At 31.7% G+C, this 26,064-nt stretch overlaps 1 protein-coding gene across 4 annotated transcripts in view; it reads right to left on the bottom strand.

Moving 5' to 3' along the window:
• Nucleotides 1–26,064, bottom strand: part of Gli (carboxyl ester lipase-like protein Gli) — a 120,407-nt gene that overhangs the window by 58,466 nt on the left and 35,877 nt on the right. For all 4 annotated transcript variants that reach the window (XR_012757446.1, XM_075373692.1, XM_075373701.1 and 1 more), the window contains exons 6-8: nucleotides 14,602–14,772; nucleotides 12,313–12,514; nucleotides 4,700–4,887 (exon numbers count right to left, since the gene is read on the bottom strand). Coding sequence is in view for 3 of the 4 variants with exons in the window: in XM_075373692.1 (XP_075229807.1) it covers nucleotides 4,700–4,887; nucleotides 12,313–12,514; nucleotides 14,602–14,772 (561 nt within the window). In the remaining variant the exon portion in view is untranslated. The remainder of the gene's footprint in view (nucleotides 1–4,699; nucleotides 4,888–12,312; nucleotides 12,515–14,601; nucleotides 14,773–26,064) is intronic.

Genomic DNA, 26,064 nt, shown 5'->3' with positions numbered 1-26,064 from the left:
TTTGGGGGCTATTTAACCAGTGTTTTAGTATGAAATTGTGATTGACTAATAAACAAACAAAAAAGAAAGAGTTGCATAATAATCTTTTCAACACAATTTTTGTGGTAATGTTTATTAAATGTGGACAAAGAAATTGATCATTTTACATTCATCAATGAATAAATTTATCAAAATTTTAATAATCTATATTTCAATACCAGTAATATAACATACTAAATACTTCGAAATTGTTAAGAGATTTTAGGATTTCTTTTAAGTTAATAAAAGGCAATTCATTTTGGTGGAATAAAAAAACTGAAAAGTCAAGCAAATATTTTTGTTACAAAGCCAGGTACAGTAAAATTTTACTGTATGAGAATCTAGTCTATTCTGCCAAGAAATCTTTTTGAAGTTTGTTGGCTAGTTGGTTTAGCTATTAGGTAGAAATGTTATTTTTAGTTCTTCTGCTATATTTCGTACAAATTTTAATTGTTTAAAATTTGTACGAAAATTAAAACTAGCAACTTAAATTTTGCTAGTATTAAAATAATTTTTATAAATTATGCTAATATATCCTCTCATGCATGAAGTGATGTCCTCATCAGGGCTTCATCAGTCATAAAATTACATACATGTCGTCAATGGAGATTGGTGCTGCTACTAGTACTAACACTAAATTATGTTTTACACTCACAATAAGACCAAAGGTGCATTTCATAGAACAAATAAAAAATCAATACAAAAAGTAAAATAGCCTTTAAAATAACATTAAAATAGCCTTTCTATTATAATTATATTTATTATTATATTTATATTTATTATAATTATTATAATTAGCCTTTCTATTATATTTTGGTATTTAATATTGTATTTTTTTTATTGTATTTTGGTATTATTATTATAATTATATTTATTATATTTTGGTATATTTATTGGTATATTTATTATATTTTTATTATATTTTGGTATTTAATATTGTATTTTTTTTATTGTATTTTGGTATTATTATTATAATTATATTTATTATAATTATTATAATTAGCCTTTCTATTATATTTTGGTATTTAAGCAGACATTTTGAGAATGTACGTGAAAGAACAATGTCTACATTAAGATATACTGTAGGTGCCTCATAAAATATCCATGCCGGAACACTAACACACGATGACTCAGCTGAAACTCTTTCTCAAAAACATTTATCATGTAAAATTGTTATGACAGCTAATTATAACATATTTAACTCTACTATTGAGATAATTTGATGCTTCAAGCCCTGTTAGGTGGGCCTGTCATCAAAAATACTTTATATAGCATATGCTCTTCTTCTTCTTTATATTTTCATAGTTTATATTAATTCCTTTTTGTTGATCTGTTGTTATATAACACTAATTCCTATTACAGAGTAGGAATTAAATCTTCAAAACCATGTAAATTATACTTATACTTTATTTTTTTAGTTTTTTAATGTGTGCATTGCAATCTGTTCAACTAGTGAACAATAAGCAATCCCTGAAGGCCCAATGAGATGAAGATGATACATATAACATGTAAGTGAGGTGTAGTCTTATATAAACTCAGGCCAACCAATCCGGAGATGTGTGGTTAATTGAACCCCAACCACCAAAGTACACATATCCACCATATAAAAGTAACTAGCTTTTACTAGGATTCCAACCATATAACCTTCGATTTCAGAAGTCAACTTTTAGCAACAACTGATTTACGATGATAAGTTAACCACTAGTCCAGCCTGGTGTGCATATCTATATTTGATGCAAATTTTGATTTATTCTATTCTAAAATATAGAAACATGTGTATAAACAGTTAGTAAACACAGTTGCTTGTGTGGGTGGTGTTAAAGTAAAATCAGTTTAGATCAATAATAGGACCTAAAACATTAAAATGAGATAAAAATAATAAAATTACTTACAAATTGTAATTATTTTTATGAATACATACTAGCAAAAAATTGCACACAAACATAATTATAAGTATTCCATGATATGTATGTGAAATGTTAAATAAGTTATCTAAGCTGTAGGTCAGTTATTGGTGTTACTTTATGATCTTTATTTATGAGTGTAAAGAAGTTTTTGAAAACACACATTTGAAGCAAAAGAGAATAGACTTTTTAAAGTGCCAATAAGATGACTTATTATTTTTGTTTACGATTAGGCCTACATGACACATTACTGTAATACACTATGCAATCTGTATTGACAGATGTGAGTCATCAGCCAAAATAAACATTTCACATTTATATTTACTCGTGCACTGGTTTTTAACAATTTTAGATCTCAGTTGAATTTGATCATTTGTAGTTTTAGTTTCATTACACATATGTTATAGTACAGTAAAATTGGTATCATACTTTTTTGTTTGCTTGTTTATTTGTATCAGTATCCTTGCATGAAAGAAAAAGTGTAACAGTTTCTATGTAATGCAAATCAATGCAAATGGATGTAATTGACCATGTTGACAAAGGGGAAAGTTTAGAAAACATAGAATTAGGAGTGTGAACTAAACAGTACCTGATTGGAAAAAATAGAGAGGCCATTGAAAACTTTTGTGTGAAAAATGGTTGATAAAGACTCTTTGGGAAATAGAGCTACAATAAAAAAATCTAAACACAAGCATTTGGATGAAGCTTTGTATATGTGGTTTTGTCAGGAACATGAACAAGGGGTTCCAATCTCAGTGCAATTATTGCAAACAAAAGCTTTAATTCTCAATAAAAAATTAGGAGGTCAACTGTCATTTATTGTTAGTGATGGTTGGTTAGCAAGGTGGAAAGAATAACATGGAACGACACTTACTAAAAATCTGTGGTGAAAGTTTTTCTAGTAACAGTGTAGCTAGTGAAAAGTTAAAAAAAAAAAATTTGTTAAGTTAATTGCTGCTCAAATAATTAACGCAGATGAGACTGGTATATTTTTTAGAATGTTACCAAAAAATACAATGGTTGTAAAACTTGAATCTTCAGCAAAAGGCCATAAATCAAGCAAATAAAGACTGACAATTCTGCTGTACAATAATGCATCAGAAGGAATAAAATTGCCATTGTTAGTTATGGGGAAGTTTGCGAGACTGCATGCAATAAAAAATATTAACATGAATGCTCTTCCAGCTGAGTAAACATCCAAAAAATCAGCTAGGATGAGTTCAGTTATTTTTAAAACTTGGTTCCACTACACATTTGTTCCCTCAGTCACCAAATTTGAAGAAAAGGAATTAGAAGAAAGAGTAGTTTTGTTCATTGACAATGCTGCATGTCATCCAGCTGAGATAGGGTAATGTCTTATGTCAAATTTCTACACCAAATGTAAATGCTCTCGTACAACCCCTCAACCAAAAATAAAGCGATTTATTTTTGTGCCACAGCTTAGGATTAAATTACTAAACACTCTAATCAGAAGGTGGAAAAATATTTGGCCAGATATCCCAATGGAAGAACCACTCATTGCATCTAATTTAACTGATAAATTCAGCAACACTGACGAAAACTTTGTTCAGTTATTTCAGGAATCGGAAGGTTGTGCAACAGTAAATGATGAAGACATTGTTCTGTGGGTAACATGCGATAATAACAATGAGAATGAGATATTGAACAAAGGTTTGTTTAGTGTCCTCCTCACAAGTTAGTCAAAATGACAGCTCAGATTATGAAATTATAGAAGATGTAACTTACCCAAATCATTCTGAATCTGTGGAAATGTTGAAGCAATTAATTACCTATTTTGAGAGATAAGAAGACACTCTGTGTAGTCGCTACATTCACTAATTCCATGCTATTTACTGTTACGTATACTAAACTGGGAAGGATTTGATCAATTATTTGAATACTGTAACCCTAAACAAAACTCCCGTCGATGCGTCTAATACCCTCTGGGTAATCTAGACTATGTGCAGTACCATCAAGTCCAGATTAGAGAGATTTTACTGTGTGTTGGTGTATGCATGTGCATGTGCGCATGCATGCGTGTATTTATATATATATATATTTATTTATTTAAATTAAACTTTTTATAGCTCAAAATTCCTCAGTACGTTAATTTTAGCAATATATACTGAATTTCAGCCAATTCAGCCAAGTAGAGAATTAAAGAAACATTCTTACCTTTATTTCCTTTACATTATAGCACTTTCAAGCAGAAGCCCATCCTCAGTATGGTAATGTTTTCTAATTTATCTTTATTTCCATTTACACATATAACTACCATGCAACATATTTACACTTGATTGCTTTTTATAATTTTGGTTATTAAGCAAAATATAAAAAACTTTAAAAATTTACATAAAATACATTTGTAGTCAAAATTTTTTTTTAAATTTAAAAACATCTACTAAAACTTTTTTAACTTTAATTGCAATCTTAGTTTATGTTTTTAAATTATTTTTTTCTTTTTTGACTGAATAATAGTATGTCCTGTAAATGTTTAAAGTTTTTTATACTTTGTTCAATAACCAAAATTATAAAAAGTAATCGAGTGTAAAGATGTTGAATGGTAGTTATATGTGCAAATGGAAATAAAGATAAGTCAGAAAACATTATTGAGAATGGGCTTACACCCGAAAGCACTATAATGTAAAGGAAATAAAGGCAAGAATGTTTCTTTAATTCTGCACTAGGCGGATTGGCTGAAATTCATATATATATATATGCTCTTATAGATTATAACTAATAAATTAGAGTTACATCAATTCCATTTAAAAACTTACGTTTATGAACTGCTCTCTAATATGAGTTTTATTATTTGGATCTGGCCAATATGTATACATATATTTAATAGCTCTATATATTCCATCCATGTTTAATGTGTAGTTATATCGAAGAACCAGTGCTCTAATTTGCTCATCAAAGAATTTCTCATCAAGCTCATAATAAGGTCCAAGAGAAGCGTTATTATCTGAAAACAATTTTGTTTTTATTATAATTTTGAAATATACAATCATAACAAAAAAAAAGTTACCTTTTGTAAAATCGTTGTACAAAACACAATGGAAATTATTTTTGTTATTCTACATCTCAACCCTTAAATAATTTTAGGACGTATTTTTTTTTTTAATACATGCATTTAAGCATTATAAATTTTTTTTAAATAGAGGTAACTGTTTGGACTACTTCTATATACTATCACACTCAACTGATCAGGCAGAAAACAAAACTGAATTTTATAAACCATCTAAACTAAAGTATAGCCACAAGATAGGATGCATGTATATTTTATTATAAAAAGGCTTTAATAACACTGAAGAGTCTATCATTTTAAACAAATGAATTTCCTCAAAAACGTGCTTTGAAGTAAATGATTTGTAATCACTTTCATTAATATCATCTATTCTCCAGGTTAGAATAAAGCAGACGAAGGGAAGGCAGTCTGTCATGAAAATTCATCAAAAACAACTGATAATATTTTCATAAGCAATATTAAGATATTGTTAGGTGAATTTACGACTAAACTTGATGAAGAAAGGTGTTTTCCATGCTAAAGTTGGCAGTTTAAGCCTATATAAAGTTATTAGTGACAATGTAATAAGATAAGCTTGACAATATCAAAAGATCTATCGATTTCTTACATCAAAAACTTGCATGGCATGGTAATTTTGATGATAAAGCTGAAACATTAATGATCAGATATTTATCAAAAATTGTTTTAAATCTCTGGAAACACAAAGAAGTGATGGTGTGAAAGAGAAAAATGGAAATTTAGGTAGTATAATATTGAGATTATAACAGAAGAAAAATGCAGATCTGGGGAAAAATCACCAAACAAAAAATGATTTGAAAAAAGTTGTAAAAAGTCTATGGAGAAAAGGATAAAATAAATCTGGATTAGTGTATATAGTTTGATGACTAAAAAAATTTTTACTAACAGTATTTAACCAAGAAAAAGAGGGATGAATTGTTTGACTGCAATATTCAAAGAGATAATATTAAAAAAGAAAATTAATTTTATGTGTTGGAAGAAGCTGACATTAGCTGTACAGGGAATGCTTAAAGAAGTTTCTTTATAATGATTACATTTTCAGAAGACAGTTAAAAATAGTTTGTAACAATCATAAGAAATAAAAATAACAAAGTACTGGATAATTGCCAAAATATTTTAAAGAAATTGAAGGAATATTTTGACAAGTTTAATTGCCTTGAGCCTGATATAATATTTGGAGTTTGTTTAGTGATAATGGATCTGTACCAGTGGAGGAAAAGAGAAGTTAAATCAAAAGGTTGAGGAAATAATACTCCACAATTTGGTACAATAACATGCAAAATGTAGAGAAAAGGTAATAAAGACCTCGGAGGATAAAGTTTATTTGCCAATTTTGATTAAAATAATAGTTGCCAGAAAACTGAGAACAGCAGTGCCCAACTTACAAGAACATCAAATTGAATGGTAAGAATGATAGAGTATTGAGTATCTGTTTCTGGATATGGTGTACAAGATACTATCAATTTTATTAATACAATATCTTAAACCTTGTGCAGATAGTATGATAAAGTAATACCAGGAGTATTTTTATCTAGCCAAATCAACAATACACTTTTCTTTTAGATTTTCTTTAAGGGAGAAAATGTAAGAATATATTTTCATATACTTCCAAGGAGCTAATAATAATTTTCCATCAAGAAAATGTTCTGAACATTTTAAGAGCTCAATTATGCTTTAATATAACACCAATAAAGCTTTTAATTTAATTAATTTTATTTGGAATAATTAAATGATTTATAAGGATTAATTAAAAAATTATTTAATAAAATATGCAAAATATTCAAATACTACATTCCTGCCTTCATTAAATTAGAATTTTTTGATGATTATGTTTCAAGGAGATATTATAACTGTTTTAAGATATAAAGCCTTAAATGCTCGTAAGATCATAAATCAAGCATCTTTACTTAACTGGTTGAGTATTATCATACCTGTACAACTAAATCATGTTACACACTCAGCTAACAATCATACACTTGAATGACTCCATTTCCATCTAAAATATTGCCTTCAAATGGTGGAAATAATCTACCCTATATTTATTAATTAAATAATAACTTAAAATTTGAATTTTCATTATTACAGCTATCATTCACAGCTGTTTCATTGTGCTGAAAGATGGCACACATATTATCTGTTTGCCCTTTATTGTTTTAACTTTGTTGTTATTGTAATTACTGTTTCATTAGAGTGACATCATTGTGATTGGAGATGCAATAAACACAGAGAAATACCTGTTCAATGTGAACCCAATTACTGGATAACAGATTTGATGTAGTGATATAAAGGGCATGCAAGATGGAATTTGGTGTTAGACTTGACAAAAACACAATACTGGATGTTCAGGTGGAACTACTGCTATCATCAATAAGTCATTAAAGTATCTAACTCAGGAGAGCAGATTTTCAAACTTGATGTGTCACAGAGCTGCGAAGCAAGCTAAGCTAAGACTTTATGGGATGGTGACTGCTCATGAATTGCTGTAAAAAAAGATAAGCCAAAAGGATGTAATATTGTTGTTAGTTTCAGGTGAGTGACCATTCTTGCATATTCTGGCATAGTATCAGTTATGTAATCCACAGATATATCATGGTCCACTTGACTGGCTTGTCAATTCACAGAACACATGCATTTGGGTTGCACAATATCTGCATGCCATTTGTGAAGAGCCTCTGCACTTACTGAAAGTCAGAGTTTGGGTGTAATATCAGTAGCAAGAATAGTGAATCAAATCTCTCTTTAGTGAAGTCTGAACTCTGCAGAGCACCACTGTATTTTTAAGTAATTCATTGAACAACAGGATAAAATTAAACTATGTCAAGGCTACTTTCAACAATACCCTCGCAACAGTGCATGTCTAACATGTCATGAGTCTGGCATATGACTTCACATTCCATACATCATGGAAGTCCTTGGCTTTGATAACTGCATCACCTACATCAACTTGAGGCTACCGAGATCACCCGATTTTTTTCTTTAGGAGTTATCTGAACGCAAAAGTATATGCTACTCACTCATAAACATTAGATGATTTGAAACAGAACATTATTTGCAAAATCAATGCTATTCACAAGGAAACACTCCATCGAAAGGTAGGTATATGGAATGATGTGTTCAACTGTGTCTTGAGGTGGTTGGAGGACATTTTCAGCACCTGATGGAAATGAAATCTCCCAAAGATACTGTACATTCTCAAAACTAATAAACATTTGTAGCACCGTTATTACTAAAATATCTCTTCAAGGAAATCATGAGTTCTATATTCGGTATTAACACTTAAGGCTGCTTGCCATCATGTGGCTTAAACAACTTCTGGCCACCGCTAGTCTAGCTTAAAAAAAATGAAATACAATACACTTTATGTACAAATTTGAACATAGGGTTCAATAAATTAAAAAAAAAAGAAGTATTTAAGAATATCATTAAGATATAATAATACTATATTATGATCTCATAATCTCTCTTTTTTTGTTTAGCCTCCGGAACCACCATAAGGAGGCTTCACCGTATTACTTCAGAGGCTCAATGAGGATGACATTTATGAATGCAAATGAAGTCTAGTCTTATATAGTCACAGGTTGAAAATTTCTAAGATGTGTGGTTAATTGAAACCCAACCACCAAAGAACATTGGTATCCGCGATCTAGTGTTCAAATCCATATAAAACTAATGCCTTTACTAGGATTTGAACCTAAGAACTGTCGACTTCAAAATCAGCTGATTTGAGATGACAAGTTCACCACTAGACCAACCCAGTGGGTATGATTTCACAATCTATTCAAAGACAAAAATCTATGTCTTATTCATGCGCAAGAAAACTCTTTTCTAGATTATAATTAACTAGCTTTCCTAAATATCCTGTCAACTTGTGTAACAGATTGGTATATTTCTGATCATGCAGTAGTCTTTACCAGTTAATTTTGAAAATTTTCTGGTTGTCAAAGAGAATATTCTAGTACAGGGTGTCCCATATAAAACGCAACCCAACCTTATATTGGTAGGTATTGAAATAATAAAAAGGCATGTGTGTAAATGTAATTTTTATTACTACCATCCATTACCTTACATTTAGAGTAAATGTTGGAAGTGGCCGCCATCTTCTTGAATACAAGCTTCAATTCTTTTTACAGCGTTTCTTGCAACTTTTTTTAAAGTTTGTGGCTGGATATTTAATACAGCTTGTTCAATATTGACTTTCAATTGTTCAAGTGTTTGTGGTTTGTTGCTGTAGGCTTTTTCTTTGAGGTAACCCAATAGAAAAAAATCCGCCGCAGTCAAATCTGGAGATCTTGGTGGCCACAAGCCTCGACCGATAACACGATTACCAAAGAATTCCTCAGCGAAATCAGAAGTTGAACCTGCGTAGTGCGATGTTGCACCGTCATGTTGTAGCCAGCAGTGTCTGTCTTCCTCTTCCAAGAGTGCAATGAACTGAAATAAAATATCCTGATATCATTCTGCATTAATGGTGTACTCGAAAAAAATAGGACCGATTATTTTCTTCCGCGATATTGCGCACCACACGCCCAACTTCTGCGGGTGTAATTGTTTTTCGTGATAAACGTGGGGAGTTTTAGCACTCCAAATTTTACTGTTTTGGCTGTTTACGTAGCCATCCAAATGAAACCATGCTTCATTTGTGAAAAATAATGAATCCATAACATTAATTCCCTCATGCAGAAATCAATGGAACCACTGACAATATTGTAGCCGTTTTTCTTTGTAGGCTCAAGAAGTTGATGAACCGTTTGATATGGTCATGAATGTAATTGTTTGGTCGCCCGATGAACAGTTGATTTAGACAAATTAATTTCAGCAGACAAACTTCTGATCGATTTATTTCGCGAGGCGAGTAATCGGTCTTTGATTTCAGTGACTGTATCTGTAGTCAACACGGACACAGATCTTTTGTGTTCCTTGTTATTAACAGAACCAGTCTCTCTAAATTTTGCAACTAATACTGATGTTTTGTTAGGAGCTGGTTTATCTGGGTACTTATGGCGAAACAAATCTTGCACTGCAACCACTGATTTTGTATTGAAGTACGACTCAACAATGAAAACATGTTCATCTAGCGAAAACACCATCTTGTCTCTAGCAATACACTGAACGTTATGATTGCATTGTTGTTACTATCGGTAGTGTTCTACTGCGTTGCCGCGATGTTCAGCTGTTGGACGGGTCCATTTCAGTAATGAGTAGGGGAGTAAGCTTGACTTTTGAAATTTCATGGATGAGTGATTGATGGGTTGCGTTTTATATGGGACACCCTGTAGTTAATAAATAAGAATTTTTTATACTTTACTAAGTTAAAAGATTTCACATGATTCTCTTTGTTACTGAAAACTTTGATCTAACAGGGTTTAATCTCTCCTCTAAGTTGGAACTTGTATTTGAACTTTTTTTAACTTTATACAGAGAATATAAGATACATTTTTCTAATTTAATTTACTCATAAAAAATGGAAAATTAAGTGTTATAGTAGTCACTCAAATTTTATATTTATTCCAGAAGAAATGGAAGATTGGATTAATTAAAATATTTTGAATGAACATTTTATTAATCAGGTAAGTGGTTTGATAAATGGTAATCAAAATTATGAAGAAAAACATTTGAGTGTCTTTTGATGAGTAAACACAGATCTAACAAACATATTCATGACAAATACAGGTAGAGATTGGTTCAGGAGGCTGACATCTAAACAGCTCTAATGAGCCTTTCCAATTCAAATACTGAAGACTATTATGGTCTCTCTAATTATTTTTTAAAAGGATTTTACACACTGTCATATAGCCTTTAACATTTTTAATAAATTATATTTTAACATGGGAATGTCCCGGATAAATTAAAAATTTCAATAACTACATTCATTCACAAAAATGGCAGTATTTTTAAAACAACTGAAAATATTATGAACCTCTAGGTAATGCACTAATTTAACCAGTACTTATTAACTACCAATCAGTTAGAGGCTGTTGTGTTCATAAGGGCACAAATGTCGCTGCATTCACAACAATGTTAATTATTGATGATTTTGAGAATAAATATTGCTACGGTGATATTGCATGACTGTCAAAGGCTTTTGACATAGTGTACAGGGTTCTTGGGAAAAACTTATTTATATCCTGTCCTATAATAAAATTATTTATATCTATCGAACAGAGATAAAAGTGTTAAATAGATGAAATTTCCTTTGACTCAAGATAAATTAAATATGTTGTACCACAAGTTCTAATTTGGTTTAGCTTCTCTACAATTTCATGACTGATTTACTAGCACTTTCTTATTCCTCTTTGGTTTTCAACTTCTAAAAAAAACTCTTCAGATGGTTTTTTGCATGATTGATACATCTTCAGCAACCACTAACTCAAGAATGGTTTTCTACCAGTGGTTTGGCTAACTGAAGGAAAAATGAAAAAAATTACATTTGGCCTGAGAAATCTGAAAAACAGTTGATAAAATAAATTTTTTAGGGGTTTTATGTGAATCCACAGGGGTTTTAAAGAATCTTTTTTTTTTGTGGTAGACAATTAGAGAATTACACTGAAGACTACCAAGAATCTTTTCCATTCTTAGAATAACTTAATATTCAATCAATATTAACTATATAATATATATATATATAATACTCAATTATTAACAATCTTAACAACAATTATTAACAACTTGTATTTAGTATGTGTTCAATCAATTTCAGAGCCAAACAGTTTATAGAATAGGAATTTGGAGGTAGTCTAATTTTTCTCAGGATTTATTTCTAAGCTCAAAAAAGGCTTCAAGAGGGATATTAAGCAAAACCCAAGATGATTACTACAAACCTCTGAAAATATATGAATAATAAATATGTTACTGTAGTTTATTGTTGAAATTAAAAAAATCACAACAGTTGCAATTTTTGAAATAATTTTATAAAAATCAAATTATAATTTGTCTATTTTGTTTTGTAAATTTTTTGTATATAAAAATTACAACCTAATAAATATGTTTGTTTTTAAAATAAACTTATCATTTTGCTTCACAGTACTTAAAGTACTCTACTACTATTGAAATATTATTTCTTATTTCTTTAATTTAGATAAATGGTAACCATGCTTCAGAATAATAGTCATAAGCTACTAAGGTACAACATTTTTTCATCATTTTAATGAAAATAAGTAATTCTTAAAAAGACAGTGAAGGAGTATAAATAAATTTGACTCAGTATGAACATAAATGAACCAGGAAACTATTAATAACATTAGAAGTGAAAATAAAATAAAGAGAAAAATGTAGAACTTGTAAGAAAGAATAAACATTATCATAATATATATTTGTAAAATTAAAAAAAATTAGTTTTATACTAACAAACATGATGAGCAGCTTCCTGGGTAGTTACACCAGTCATGTAGGAAAGTCCCCGATTGAATTCTCCACGTTTTATTTGTTCTTCTGGTAATGCATTTATCAAATGCCAATCCTTTTCCCTCCAGCCATCATACCAATTATCACCAGGAACAGTAAAATTTACATCATAAACAGGTCCCCATGGAAACAAACCTACCTGAGGCTGAAAATTAAATTAAATATCTGTAAATAATAATGACAATTTTCCTTACATGAGTATAATTTCTAACAGGAAGATGAGGGGGCAATTGCCCAGGATGGTAGACTTTATAGAACAGGAGAGAACAATAAAGTTTACCTAAGCACTAGTGAGGTCTACAGTTTCACAACAAATATCCTTAAGTAGAGACCTAAAATATACAACAAGTTGACATGAAATGCAAACATTCACAATCATACTTCTGCTGTAATTCTTTTCTGCATAATTCAAACATAATTTAATTGAAGAAAGTTTTTTATTCTCTCTTCTTTTACATAATAACGAATTACTTACCATTGATTATGCAGTTGACAACCATCATTTCCACTATCGACAGTCCTCTTCCTATGATGTTTTTGAAGAAACACCACAGCCTAGAAGGCTTTATTTTCCAGTCAACAATGAATATTCATTGCATCAATATACTGTAGTTTGGTTTAAACAAATGCATATATTGATCACTGACTGCTTCCTGCTGCTAATTTTGTTTGTGCAATTCAGACAATGCTAAAAAGACTTATGTTTGTAATATTGGAGAAAATGATAAAATTTCACATCATGGAATTCTAGTGAATAAAATAAATGTTGCAATCCAGTAATCAGAAGAAAAAAAGAGATATTTAACACAATTTCATGAAAATGTTCAATTTCCAATTGTCCTTCATGAGTAGGAAAATTACAGCTGGACTATGAGTGGTTCTTTATGAATAGTAACCAGATTTTATGATAAAGGAGGAAGATAAAAGGAAAGACACAAAAATAATATAATTATTGGCACACATGAAAATATATCCTTGAGTAAACAATTTCGAAAATTCTTGGTAATTAAGATGACATTTTTAACATGTTGACTGCTCTGACCATATGTATGAGTACAGAGATGGACAGTCTTACTATATAGGGGTAATAATATTGTTCCACTCCATTCTAGTTACAGGAGTATAAACAAATAATGAAACATAATATTCACTGTTTTCCAAAAAAATTCAAGTAAAAAGTTATTTGAATGAAAGAAAGAGCAAGAAATAAAAGTAGAGGTTCAATCCATCAAATCTAATAGGCAATAGCGCCAGAAATAAAAATTGAAAAGATGATGGTTTAAAAACAATAAACTGCTAACATAAATAAAATAATTTATTTTTTATTTTTATTTGCTATGTTTGTGCAACAGAACAGTTACACAAAACCTTTGTGTGTTGCACAATATCACATAAAGTCACAAAAGAACAGCCACAAGTCAACAACCCACATATAAATTAAAAATACAATATTCAAAAGACAATAATAATAATAATAATAATAATAACAATTATACAGTCAAATACAAAAAAATAACAATTAGAACTTTAAAAACGGTAGCTATGGAGTGATAATAAAAACACATAGATGAAAACATACAAAAACAAAAACACAATAGTAATAATAATAATAATAATATTTAAAGGTGAATAATTAATTCATAACAAGTTTTCCAGAAAATGTAAAAACAAAATTTAAGTTCTATTACCTCTAGATAATGTTCTTGTCATCCTAAAGATAAAAAAATTATTAATATAAATTTATTGTTCTTTTTCCATAAGTACAATTACAGCATAAGCTCTATGTCAAGGAGTTATTCAGCCACTTAATGTACACAGTACCGATGAGTTACTTTTGGTACACATGGAATTTGAAAGAAAATTTGATAAATAATTAAAAAATATGATTAGCTGTTGACAACTTTACAGCAAAACTAACTTATGTATAACTAAAGTAAACATTTATTAAAGCAGTAATATTGAATGTTTGTACAGTATCTCATACTTATGTAATTTCTGATTTGTTAAACGTTCATGTCTGGAATGATCGCAATATGTTTCATATTAAAATCTGTTCAGTCTGTGTTAACTGAAATAGTAGTTTATATGAATTTTTATTACTGTATAAAACTTAATATTTAAAAAAAAAATAAATATTGTAATTAGTTTCTCTCAGTTGATAGATAGCAATAGATCCAATCTATCATGGAATAAATAATGGCCATATTTTAATAAGTGTCAAAAATAACCTACCTGAAATTTTGCTCCACCAATTTCAAAAAAGCTTCTTGCACGTTTTAAACAATCAACTAGTTTATATGAATTTTCAATGCTGCATCCAAGATGTTGAGCAAACACTCTACTAGTATTCTGTGCTCTGTATTTATCAATTATTAATGCCCAATCAGAAAGAACGGAGCCACTCTGTAATACATAAAACATTAAAAATAATTTAAGATGATTTGTTCACACACATACACATTCACACACATAAAAATCAGATAAGATGGTGTTACAAAAAGCTACAGAATCAGTTATCCATTATTTAACAATCTACATAACGCCATTATAAGGAAAAATGTTTATTACAACTCTCAAAAAATCTTATGATATTATCTGACCAGTTAAAATAAAAAAACTCCACTTATAAGTAATTAAACATATAATTGGAAAGCACTAAACAACCGTTAATAGCAAACATATACTTAAAAAAATTCCCCAAATCAATTATATATATATAAAACAAGAATTTTTATGGGGAAGTGTAGTTGATTGCTATTCAATAACAGAACTGTTAATAACAATTGGAACCGTCTTTCTAAACCCCCTTAAACTAACAACATAAAATAATTCAAATTTGTTTCACTTATTTATAGTTTTAGTCCTACTCAATTTAATATTATATAATCTTATTTTGAATTTTATGGCTTTTAAAGTCAATGTTAACTTTTTTTTTTTAGTTATGATTTTTTTTTTTTAAGCATTACGTTCATCTTCTTTGGACAGCAATGAACCTTGGCTTGATGAGTTTCATCTTTCTTGCTTCCCAGATTTTCTTCACTAGTAGCCTTCTTCGTCAGTCAACTTTAAACCTGTCCCACGCATCTGTTTTTGTTCTTTAAATTGCTTCCAATTATCTATTTTTTTCCTGAAAACATACCTGTCAGTTATCTCTTCTTCCAGGATGCCCATTTCCACTAGATCACTTTGGATCTCCTTTACCCAAATTGTTTTGTTTCTGAGTATTTTCAGATGATCAAAAACCAATTTCGAGAGTTGTCACCTTCCTTCTTTGTTTTTCTGTGGTCCTAAAATTTTCCATAGATTCTTCATTCCCGTTTTTTGGTCTCCTTGATATCTCCTTTTCTATTCATAGATAAATAACCTATGGTGTATAATCCTTCTGGGTTAATGAGAGTGTTGTAATATCTTATCTTCGCTAGCATGGATATACTTTTTTTGTTGTATCGGTTCTTCATTAATCTGTAGGCTTTATCCATTTTCTTAATCCATGTTTGTATTGCCGTTTTATCCAGTCTGTTTGGTTGAATTCTTTCTCCAAGATACTTGGTTGTTGACCCTATTGATCTTGCCATATCCTATTTCTAGATATTTTTCATTCTTGTGTTTCCATTCCATATATTTCATTTCTTCAAATGAGATTTGTAGTCCAGCTTTTTGTTCCACTTCTTGTAGTTTCTTAATCATTATCCATGTGCCTTCTTCGTTTGAAGTTAGGAAGTGCTATGTCATCCGCAAATACAGGCAGTCTACTGTTAGGTTGTTTTTTTTCTCAGTTGTATTTTTTTGATATTCTTTTTTTCTAGTTGTTTCCACCACTCCCTGATGATTTTTTTCTGGACAGTGTTAAAAAGCATTTATGACAGTCCATCCTCTTGATGCTGAAGGCTTCTGAAATTTCACCCATGAATTTAAATTTGGCGGTTGTACATGTTAAAGTTTGTGCCATAATTTTGCAGGCCTTTCTGTCTATGTCAAATTCTTCAAAAATTTTAAATAATGTGGTCTATCTATGGAACCATATGCCTTCTTAAAGTCAATGAATGTTACTACTTTATTTTTGCCAGTTATGAAGATTAGTATTGATAGAATTTTATTGGTTGGTTAATTATAATTAATATACATAATTTTTTTTTTTTACTAGCTAATGAAAAAAATAATATAATTTGAATAATTGATTTCTGTACATAATACTACAAATGAAAGTAACCTGTAGAATAACAACTGAAAAATATATGTAATATAAGATTTACATTATTAACTTAGGTGTAACTTTCTTAATTCATATGATTAATCATTCCACTAATAATATGTTATAAATTACTGGTAGTAAACTTGAAATATTAAATGTAATAGTTTTCGGTGTATGTGTTTGTATGCATATATATTTATATACACAGTAGGTCTGAAAAGTTCCCGAATTAAATTTCTATAATCGATACAAGTAGCGCCATCTCTTGGACAAACAAGGAACTATGTAGTACGATATCTACAAGTGTTACAAAATTTTATCATGTTTCGTCACTCCAGTCTCTCGTTATATTTGCCGTGCATGTGTGTTCATATTACCTTGTGCGAGCTCGCGACATGGAACAGAGAAGCAAAATAAAATTTTGTTGGCTTCAAAAATCTTTTGCTGAAATTTATGGTACAGCAAGCATTTAGTGATGAAGCCGCATCTCATACTACAACATACATGTGGTGGAAGCAGTTTAAAGACTACAGAGAGTTGTTGGGTCAAAACAACTGAACACTTGTACACTGTTGTTGTTGAGGGCTGATGTGAGTAAATTCATTTATCTTTAAATTTGTATTTTTATTTAATTTAGTTCATGAACTTTTCAGACATACTGCGTATATAAAATAAAATAAATATATATATAATCAAAAAATTGTGTGTGTGTGTGTGTGCGTGCGTGCGCACACGCACACACACACACACACACACACACGTATACAAAAAAAAAAAAAAAAATATTAGGGTTTTAAAGCAATTTAAAATTTCTTAACTTTGACTTACAGTAATGAATCACAGTTAAAACTAAAGAGTATGTTAGTTTTTCTGTACAAGTGTTCAAGTTCATTGTTGACAATGAACAAAACAGGAGGCCATCAACAGCTGTTTATGACGAAAACATTGCAGAAGTGCACGCGCTTCAACTCGAACAATCTCATCTTAGTCTTCAGGCCATAGCAGAAGAACTAAACATTGGTAAAGACATGGTACAATTCTAACAAAAAAAATGAACTGCCAGAAGGTGTGCTCTTGTTTCGTTCCATACTTCTTGACCAAAGGACAAACACAGGTGCGTCTTTCTTGTGTTCAAGACTTCATTGAAACTGCCAATAGCGACCAGAATTTTTTGCAAACTATTGTAACTGGGGATGAAAGCTGGTACTTCATGTATGATCTGAAAATGCAGCATCAATCCGCTGCTTGGTTGAGTCCTGAGCACAAAGACCGGTGAAAGTCAGGTAGCAAAAATTAAGAGCAAAAACAATGTTGATTGCATTCTTCGACTCAAAGAGCCTGATTTATTATGAATTTGTCCCAATTGGTCAAACTGTGAATTCTAAATTCTATTTGGAAGTAATGAAATGCCTGAGGCATCACATTCGTTGAATCTGGCCCGAGTACCGTGATCCAGACAGTTGGAATCTCTTGCATGACAATTCCCTGGCACACATGACAACAGTTTTAACAAGTTATTATGCTATAAATCAAATCATCATCTTATCCCACCCACTCTATTTACCCGAATTGGCTCCAGCAGACTATTTTCTGTTTGTGAAACTCAAGTTTCAAGATGAAAGGCCACTTTTTCAACAACATTCCAGCCATCCAAAGAGCTTGTGCCTAACAGTTGAAGGTGATCTCACAAAGTGATTACTCCAGAGTGTTTGACAGGCTCTACCGGCGCTGCAACGAGTGTAAAACTAGAGAAAGGTTCTATGTAGAGGGCTAATGTGAGTAAATTCGTTTATCTTTAAATTTGTATTTTTATTTAATTTAGTTCAGGAACTTTTCAGACATACTGTGTATATAAAATAAAATAAATATATATAATCAAAAAGTCACGTGCGTGGACACACACACACACACACACACACACACACACACACACACACACACACACACACACACACACAGATGTACAAAAAAGAATATTAGGGCTTTAAAGCTATTTAAAATTTCTTAACTTTGACTTACAGTAATGAATCACAGTTAAAACTAAAGAATATGTTAGTTTTTCTGTACAAGTGTTCAATGTGAGCACTTCTCGTCAAGCAGCACACATCCACCTGATAGGAGACATTGCACCATATTTTAACCAACATGTCTGGAGTAATGGAAGCAACAGCTGCTTCAGTCCTGTGCCTCAAATTAGATAGATCAGTATATACTGGAGGCACATACACAAGATTCTTTACAAAACACCACAGAAAAATATCACATTGAGTCACGCTGGGCAACCTTGGAGGCCATCTCAAACAAGCTCTATGAAGTTCAGATCTATGCCAACCAATCCAGCTTAAGGGAAAATATCATTCAACCAATCTTATGTAGATTTATAGCACAGAATTTTTTAATCCCATATAGAGGAGGTAAACCATCTTGTGGCCAAATAAAATTCTCTGGTCCATCTTGCAGCTGTGGAAAGAGCATTCCAAAAAACCAAGTTAGACCATTCCAAAGAGGACAGAGCATATTCAAATAAGTAAACTCCTTGTTTCAGTGAAAAAGAATGGCCCATAACTTGTTGTTGAACATTATGTGTGTTTACTTTTTTTACTAAGATGAAATGCTGACTCACTAATCACAATAAAATCAAGGATGTCATCATCTTCAAGATGAAACATTTTGATTCCAAAGTTGGCACAACTTTGATAGGCTTACTTTTTTATCGATAGGCTTAACAGCTGTAAATGGTATGGAAGCATTGTAAATGTTTCTTTAAAACATACCACACTATCATTACTGACAATACTAGTTCATGACCGGCCTTCCTTTTTTTCCCTGATTAGCCTCTGGGAATCACCATCAGGTATTAATTCAGAGGATGAATGAGGATGGTACATATGAGTTTAAGTGAAGTATAGTCTTGTACAGTCTCAGGTCGACTATTTCTGAGATGTGTGGTTAATTGAAACCCAACCACCATAGAACACCAGTATTCACGATCTAGTATTCAAATCCATACAAAAGTAACTGACTTTATTTGGATTTGAACGTTGGTACTCAGCTGAACATGAAATCAGCTGATTTGTGAAGATGTATTCACCACTAGACCAACTCGGTGGGTTGTGGCTGGCCTTCCTAACAAAATTTTTGGACTATGCAGAAAAGACTTCCCAACTCGCTAAACATTTTTTCCTTATTGTCTCATACTCTTCCTTTTTCACAGACTTCCAGTCATTTAAGAGTGATTATCGTTACTGAAGAATGTTACTGTTATTTGGAGGATCAGAATTAAACTTTCTACAGAATGTTAAACTGTAACTACATATTCACAATTAGCAAACTGCAAAATGCAGAACACTTTCTGCTCAGGAATCACCACCTTTGCTAGCAGCACTCTTACTGAAAGTCAGGAAACCAATCTGCGGCAATGCATACAACAAAAGCTGTCTATTTTGTACTGCGATTCTAGCATCAATTCAATACTGTACACCTCATCCAAGATATATTATAACAAACTAAAACCCTGATATTCTTTTTTGTATATATAACATACTTACATAACTGCAAAGTTTGAGATTAATAATTCATCACAAATGATAAAATTCATAATTTACTTCCATATTTCAAAAGAATTATCTATCAGAATATTTCAGATGATTTTATTATCAACTTTTTTTGGTAAAAAAAGAGGAAAAACTGAATCTCTGGAAGAATTAATCAAAAAAACTCTGATCAAATATGCAAGTGAGTAACAAATGTTATAGTTTTTAATAAATTATTAATATTTATGAAAAACAAATTTAAAATATATATTTTGTAAATTTAAATTATAATTCAATATTGACATCAAAAATTTATGTTAGAATATAAGCAGTGGATATTTTCTCACTGAGATTCAGTTATCAGAAAACACATCAATACGAATTGTGTTTGGTCCCAATCAGTTCTGATTAAAAATGTCTCAACTGCACTTCATTTTCAATATGAAGAACTACGAAAATGGTAATATAATTTTTACCTCATCATTTAGTTTCTATTTAATGTAGGTTAAATTTTACATAAAAGTAAACAATTATACAAGCCTGCAATGATTGTTTTTAATTTTTTTAAATTGATTCTTATGTTTTTTTTAGCACTGAATCCAAAAATAACCTTCATTTTTTCCATCATGTCAGAACCTTTTGCAAATTGCAAATTTCAAAATTTGTAAAAAGTTGAAAAATTGTGAAAATGTGATATAACAAAAGAGATGTAAAATGTTTTTTTAAAATAAATTAATATATTATAATCGCTTTTTTAGCTTATACTATGCATTCCTATAGCTAAATAATTGAGGGGTCCAAATAGAAAAGTGGGGTCATTGATCCCTTAATTTCTATTAATTTTTATAAGGTACATCGTGCCTTTGTAAACCACTCCCCTTTGTCATCCACCTTTAATGACAAAGTATGTAAAATACTTACAATTTTATTCCAGGTGTCGAAGTTTCTTTGGAAGGCTTATACTCTGGTTCACGTGTTTCCTTCTATGTTATCTATAGGGTTCATCTCGGTGTAACATCCAGCAATAGTCTACCATCATCGTAGTAGTCCATTTTCCTTGATACCTCAAGTAAAATACTATTTCCATTTTTTCAAGCAGAACTGTTTCCATTTCTTTCAAGTCCTGATGAAATCTCTCATCCACCTCTTCATTAATGGCACCCAGATTTTCAGGAAAATAGTCCACATGTGAATTTAGGAAGTGAACCTTCAAGCTCATGAAACAGCCTAAATTTTTGTACTTCTGCAGCATGTTCTCAACGATTGTTTGAAGTTCAGATCCTTCTTATTACCCAAAAACTTGGTTAATATGCCTTTAAAGGCACTCCAGTGTTCTTTTTCTGCACTTCCATTTGTTTCCCAAAATTACCATCTTTGAGAAATTTTCTAATGTCAGGAACATTAAAAAACACCTTCTTTTAGTTTGCTGGTTGATAAGACTGGAAATTTGTCACAGATGTATTTAAAACATCTACCTTCATTTGGTAAGGCTTTGACAAATTGCTTCATCAAACCTAACTTGATATGCAGAGGAGGAAGGAAAACTTTATTTAGATCTATGAGAGCTTTTCGGAGAATATTTTTGGATCCAGGTTCTAATGAATCTCTTTCTAGCCAATCCATCCTTATCTAGTGATTTTCTCTGCCTCTGCTATCCAATTCACATAAAAAACAAGGAAACTTTGTGTATCCTCCTTGCTGTCCTAGAAGGTTCGTATAATTTTGAGATCACCACACGTAATCCACTTACGATTATCGTATTTAATTTCATTGAGAAAAAATTCTAAATTATTGTAACTCTCTTTTAAATGGACAGAATGTCAAGTGGGTATTGATGGATACGTATTCCTATTATGAAGAAAAGCTTTGAGGCTTCTTTTGGACAGTTTCCAATCAGTACTTTTAAATCGAGTCAAACGTCCACGTACATCAGTGAAGAAGACTAATTCTCCTTCTTCTGAAAATATATATGGAAAAAAAATCCTTTTCTCTGTACCTGAATTAGGAAAATGAGGTGACAGCTGCTAGCAGGTTCTTCTCTTTAAACCTTGAACCAAGCAATTCTGAATTTTTTTGGTCAGATGTAAGTTCCAAAACAAATTTTATAGTGCAGGCTGTGAATGAAGCTCTGGTGCACAGCTATCTCTGGGTTTGTACTCCTTGATGTTATCTTCATTTAAATCATTTGTGGAACCATTTATTTCAGGTAAATTTTCTGGCGGAATTGGCACTGGTATGTCTGGACCATGCGGAACCAGGCATAAAGCGGATGGCATATCTGGATAGACAATTCTTTTTTATTATTTTTAATTGAAACCATGAACACCAGTTAAACAAAAGTAACAATCACTGGTGTGATTTTGTGGCTCCTGACACATCATTGGAACTTTAAATCTGAACACTTCTTGTTTACCCTTTGACCACTGTTTAAGTCTTCAACACATGTGTAGCAAATGTAGTAGGGTGCTCAAGTTTTGTCTTGATCTCCTATTTTCACTCCAAAATATGTGAGGTACACACTTGTCGAATGAAACTTATATTTCTTTTGCCTTCCCACCATTAACTCACCACATGTGTAACAAAAAGAATCTGCAGAATTTCTGCAGTCTCTTGAAGCCATTTTGAAAACTGAAAATTTGCTTTATGGCCTGAAAATATATTTTCCACTGACAAAAACGCATTTGATCACGGAGACAGAAAAAACTCAATTTGCACACGCTGAAGGTTGAAACAGTATTGACAGTAGTTGCATGGTGCATGAGTGGCACAGATAGCTGCCAATAAACATGTTACATCTTGTTAAGTCTTGTCACAACCTGTTGGCCAAGCTCTCCCACCATCTCATCATCTTCAATCCAAACCCCTCCACCCACTCTTCGGACCACTCAACTGTTTAGCTGTAAGAATGCATAGTATAAACCAAAAAGCGAATATGTTATATTAATTTATTCTAAAAAAAATGTTTTAGTCTTTTTTTTAAAGTATCACATTTTCACAATTTTCCAACTTTTTACAAATTTTGAAATTTGCACTTTGCATAAAATCCTGACATGATTGAAAAAATGAATTTTATTTTCAGATTCAGCGCTAAAAAATACATAGGAATCAATTATCAAAAGTTTATTAACATTCCAAAACCAAAATTTTGCTGTCTTGTGTTACAGACTTTTCATTGGTACTGTATGTAATGAACAAAATATAATTAAAATACATGTAATATAGAAACCCTTAAAACTTACATACAGTAATCTAAAAGCATTATATATTGAACTCTGCTACTAGCACCATATCCTACAGATTAAAATTGTACCCTGCAACGATAAAAAAATATTTCATACTTTTATCAATACAATGGAACAACCTACACATTTTCAGCTATAACTCTTCTACAGCATTTTTAACCAGATTAGTTTTACTGTAAATTTAACTTGTACAAATTTTTACTTTGTAGTTAGCTAATAAAAGATGAAGTGTGCTTTTTAAAACCATTTACAAATATTGTGACTTAATTGTAAACATAATGTTCCTTCAATAATGTGAAATGTGATTTTTTTTTTCTATTATTTGGAAAATCTAACATCACATAAGATCACGTTAGACCATAATACAACAGGTCATATTAAATAGCCTTCCAGAGAAGAGCGGCGCTGAGGGTGGCCTCGGCCTATCGAACGGTATCGGGCGATGCGGTCGGGGTCATCGCTGGGATCCCCCCGATTGAGCTGCGAGTCGTCGAACTACGCCGAACCTGAGAGGGTATGCTGAGAAAGAGGCGAAGGAGAAACTTCTTGCAGAGTGGCAAGGAAAATGGGCTGCCTCAGATAAAGGAGAGTGGACGAGACGGCTCATACCGCAAGTGGCACCGTGGATTAGGCGTGGACATGGTGAGGTAGGGTATTACCTCACACAGTTCTTGTCCGGTCATGGTGATTTTGAGGCCTACCTCTGCATGTTCGGGAAAAGGATATTGGCAGATTGTGCATACTGTGAAGAAGTGGACACGGTGCATCACACTATTTATGAGTGCCAGAGGTGGGACCATTTCCGGAGGAGAGAGGGCTTGACATGGCTCACCCCTGACAACACGGTACAGTACATGTTGGCAGGAAGGAGACAGTGGAGCCAGGTGGAAAAGCTGGTATGCACAATCCTGCGAACTAAGGAAGATGAGGGACGTCTGCGTGAGGCCAGGCTCAGGCTGGATGTAAATTAGGTTTAGGGATTTTTTATATGTTTATGTGTTGCCTATGGGGTGCCATCGGGCAGGAGTCTGGGCGGGATGGTCCTGGGGCCCTATGGTTTTCCAATGGGGTTTTTCCGGATCCAAAGGAAAGGTGCACGGGTGGAAGCCGGACTCTCATTGTGTAACATAATGTAATGTGAGTAGATTAATGTGGGTGAACATGCTTTGCTCACTTAACCAGGGTTTTACGCATCTTGGATATGAAGTGCGAATTATTTGTAGGTTAAGTTTGTATTGTTTCTTTTTGCTTTGTTTTATTTTTCCTGTGTTCGCCTAGGCGAATGATGAGTATGGCATTTTTGCCAGAAGAGGGATGTCTGTGGTCTCTGTCGATACCATGGGGACCCCGTTGGGAGAAGCCCTACTAGAAGGGCCAAGCTAGGGGGTGGTAGTCTGCTGCCACAGCATGCTTATGGGAACTGCGTTTGCTTAACGGCGGGGACCGGTTACCATAGGGGTGCTTAAAAATAAAACAAAAGGTCATATTAAATAAAAATCATTCATTAATATTTTTCATGCCCATAATCATAACACTCATTTTTTATAGTAAAACCACATAGATTACATGTATCAAATAAAGCTGAGTTTTAAAAGGTAAATGTTTTTTAAAATAATTTTTAAAAACTTTTTCCTGGAGTTTAAAGTTATTAAACTTACAATCTTTGGTTTCTGACTTTTGATTTTTTTGTTCTTAGATTATATTATATATTGTGGACATGCCTACCCTTCACAGTTTAAAGCTTTGCACAGTATTTGCAGTATTTTGAAGTTCATCATTTACTTTGAAAGATGTATGGCACGTTTGCGTTTATGTGAAAATCACAAAACTCACTCCTCTCATAAAAAAGTGACAGAAGAGTAAGACTGCAGCTAATGATTAATCCTTAATGATAAATTTAACCAAATTATAATCATAATAGACATTTATTTATTGGAATGTGACAATAACAGCCGTTATTAAGGTGGGGTTTTTTTTAGACATATATCTAGGCTGTAGTGTGCTGAATTTCAAGTGTCAGCTACAGTTCATATGAAACTTTTATTTTCTTGTTCAGATGTTTAGATAAGATACTTTTATTTCTGCATGTAAAGCATTTAATTTACCAGTAAAGATTGTGCAATTGAGATCTGTTTTAAATAAGCTGATTGCCAAACTCCAACTCTTTTTTACTTCCTTGTACTTTGAACAAGGAAGTATTGTAATGGAGAAAAATTACAGTTTTCAGATTTCAACAGAAATATCCATTTTGACTAGTTTTGATGACTGTATGTACGTATCTCACATAACTAAAAAACGATTAGCCATAGGATGTTGAAATTTTTGATTTAGGACTTTTTTAATATCTAGTTGTGCACCTCCCCTTCTGATTCCAATCGACTTGACCAAAAATGTCCAAAAAAGCCCAAAATAAAAAAAAATTGGATTTTGAACTTTTCTTAACTACAGTAATAAATCCTCATTGAGGGTTTAATTTTATCCCAAGAGAGGTAGAATTCACCAATATTGATGAATGTGTGATAAAATGGTTCAAACAATGTAGAGATAATACTGACAATTTAGGGGGTCCAATCATCAAAGAAAAAGCACAGATGTTTGCAGAGGTGTTGGGGAATAAGGAATTTAAAGCGAACAATTGAGTTTGAAAAATTTCAAAAAAGAAATGATATTGCGTTTTATAAAGTTAGCGGTGAAAGTGTTAGTATTAGTGAAAACGTATGCTAATCAT

This window comes from Lycorma delicatula, chromosome 1 (assembly GCF_047948215.1).
Source record: "Lycorma delicatula isolate Av1 chromosome 1, ASM4794821v1, whole genome shotgun sequence".
NCBI lineage: Eukaryota > Metazoa > Arthropoda > Insecta > Hemiptera > Fulgoridae > Lycorma > Lycorma delicatula.
This window is presented reverse-complemented; position numbering and strand designations above follow the sequence as displayed.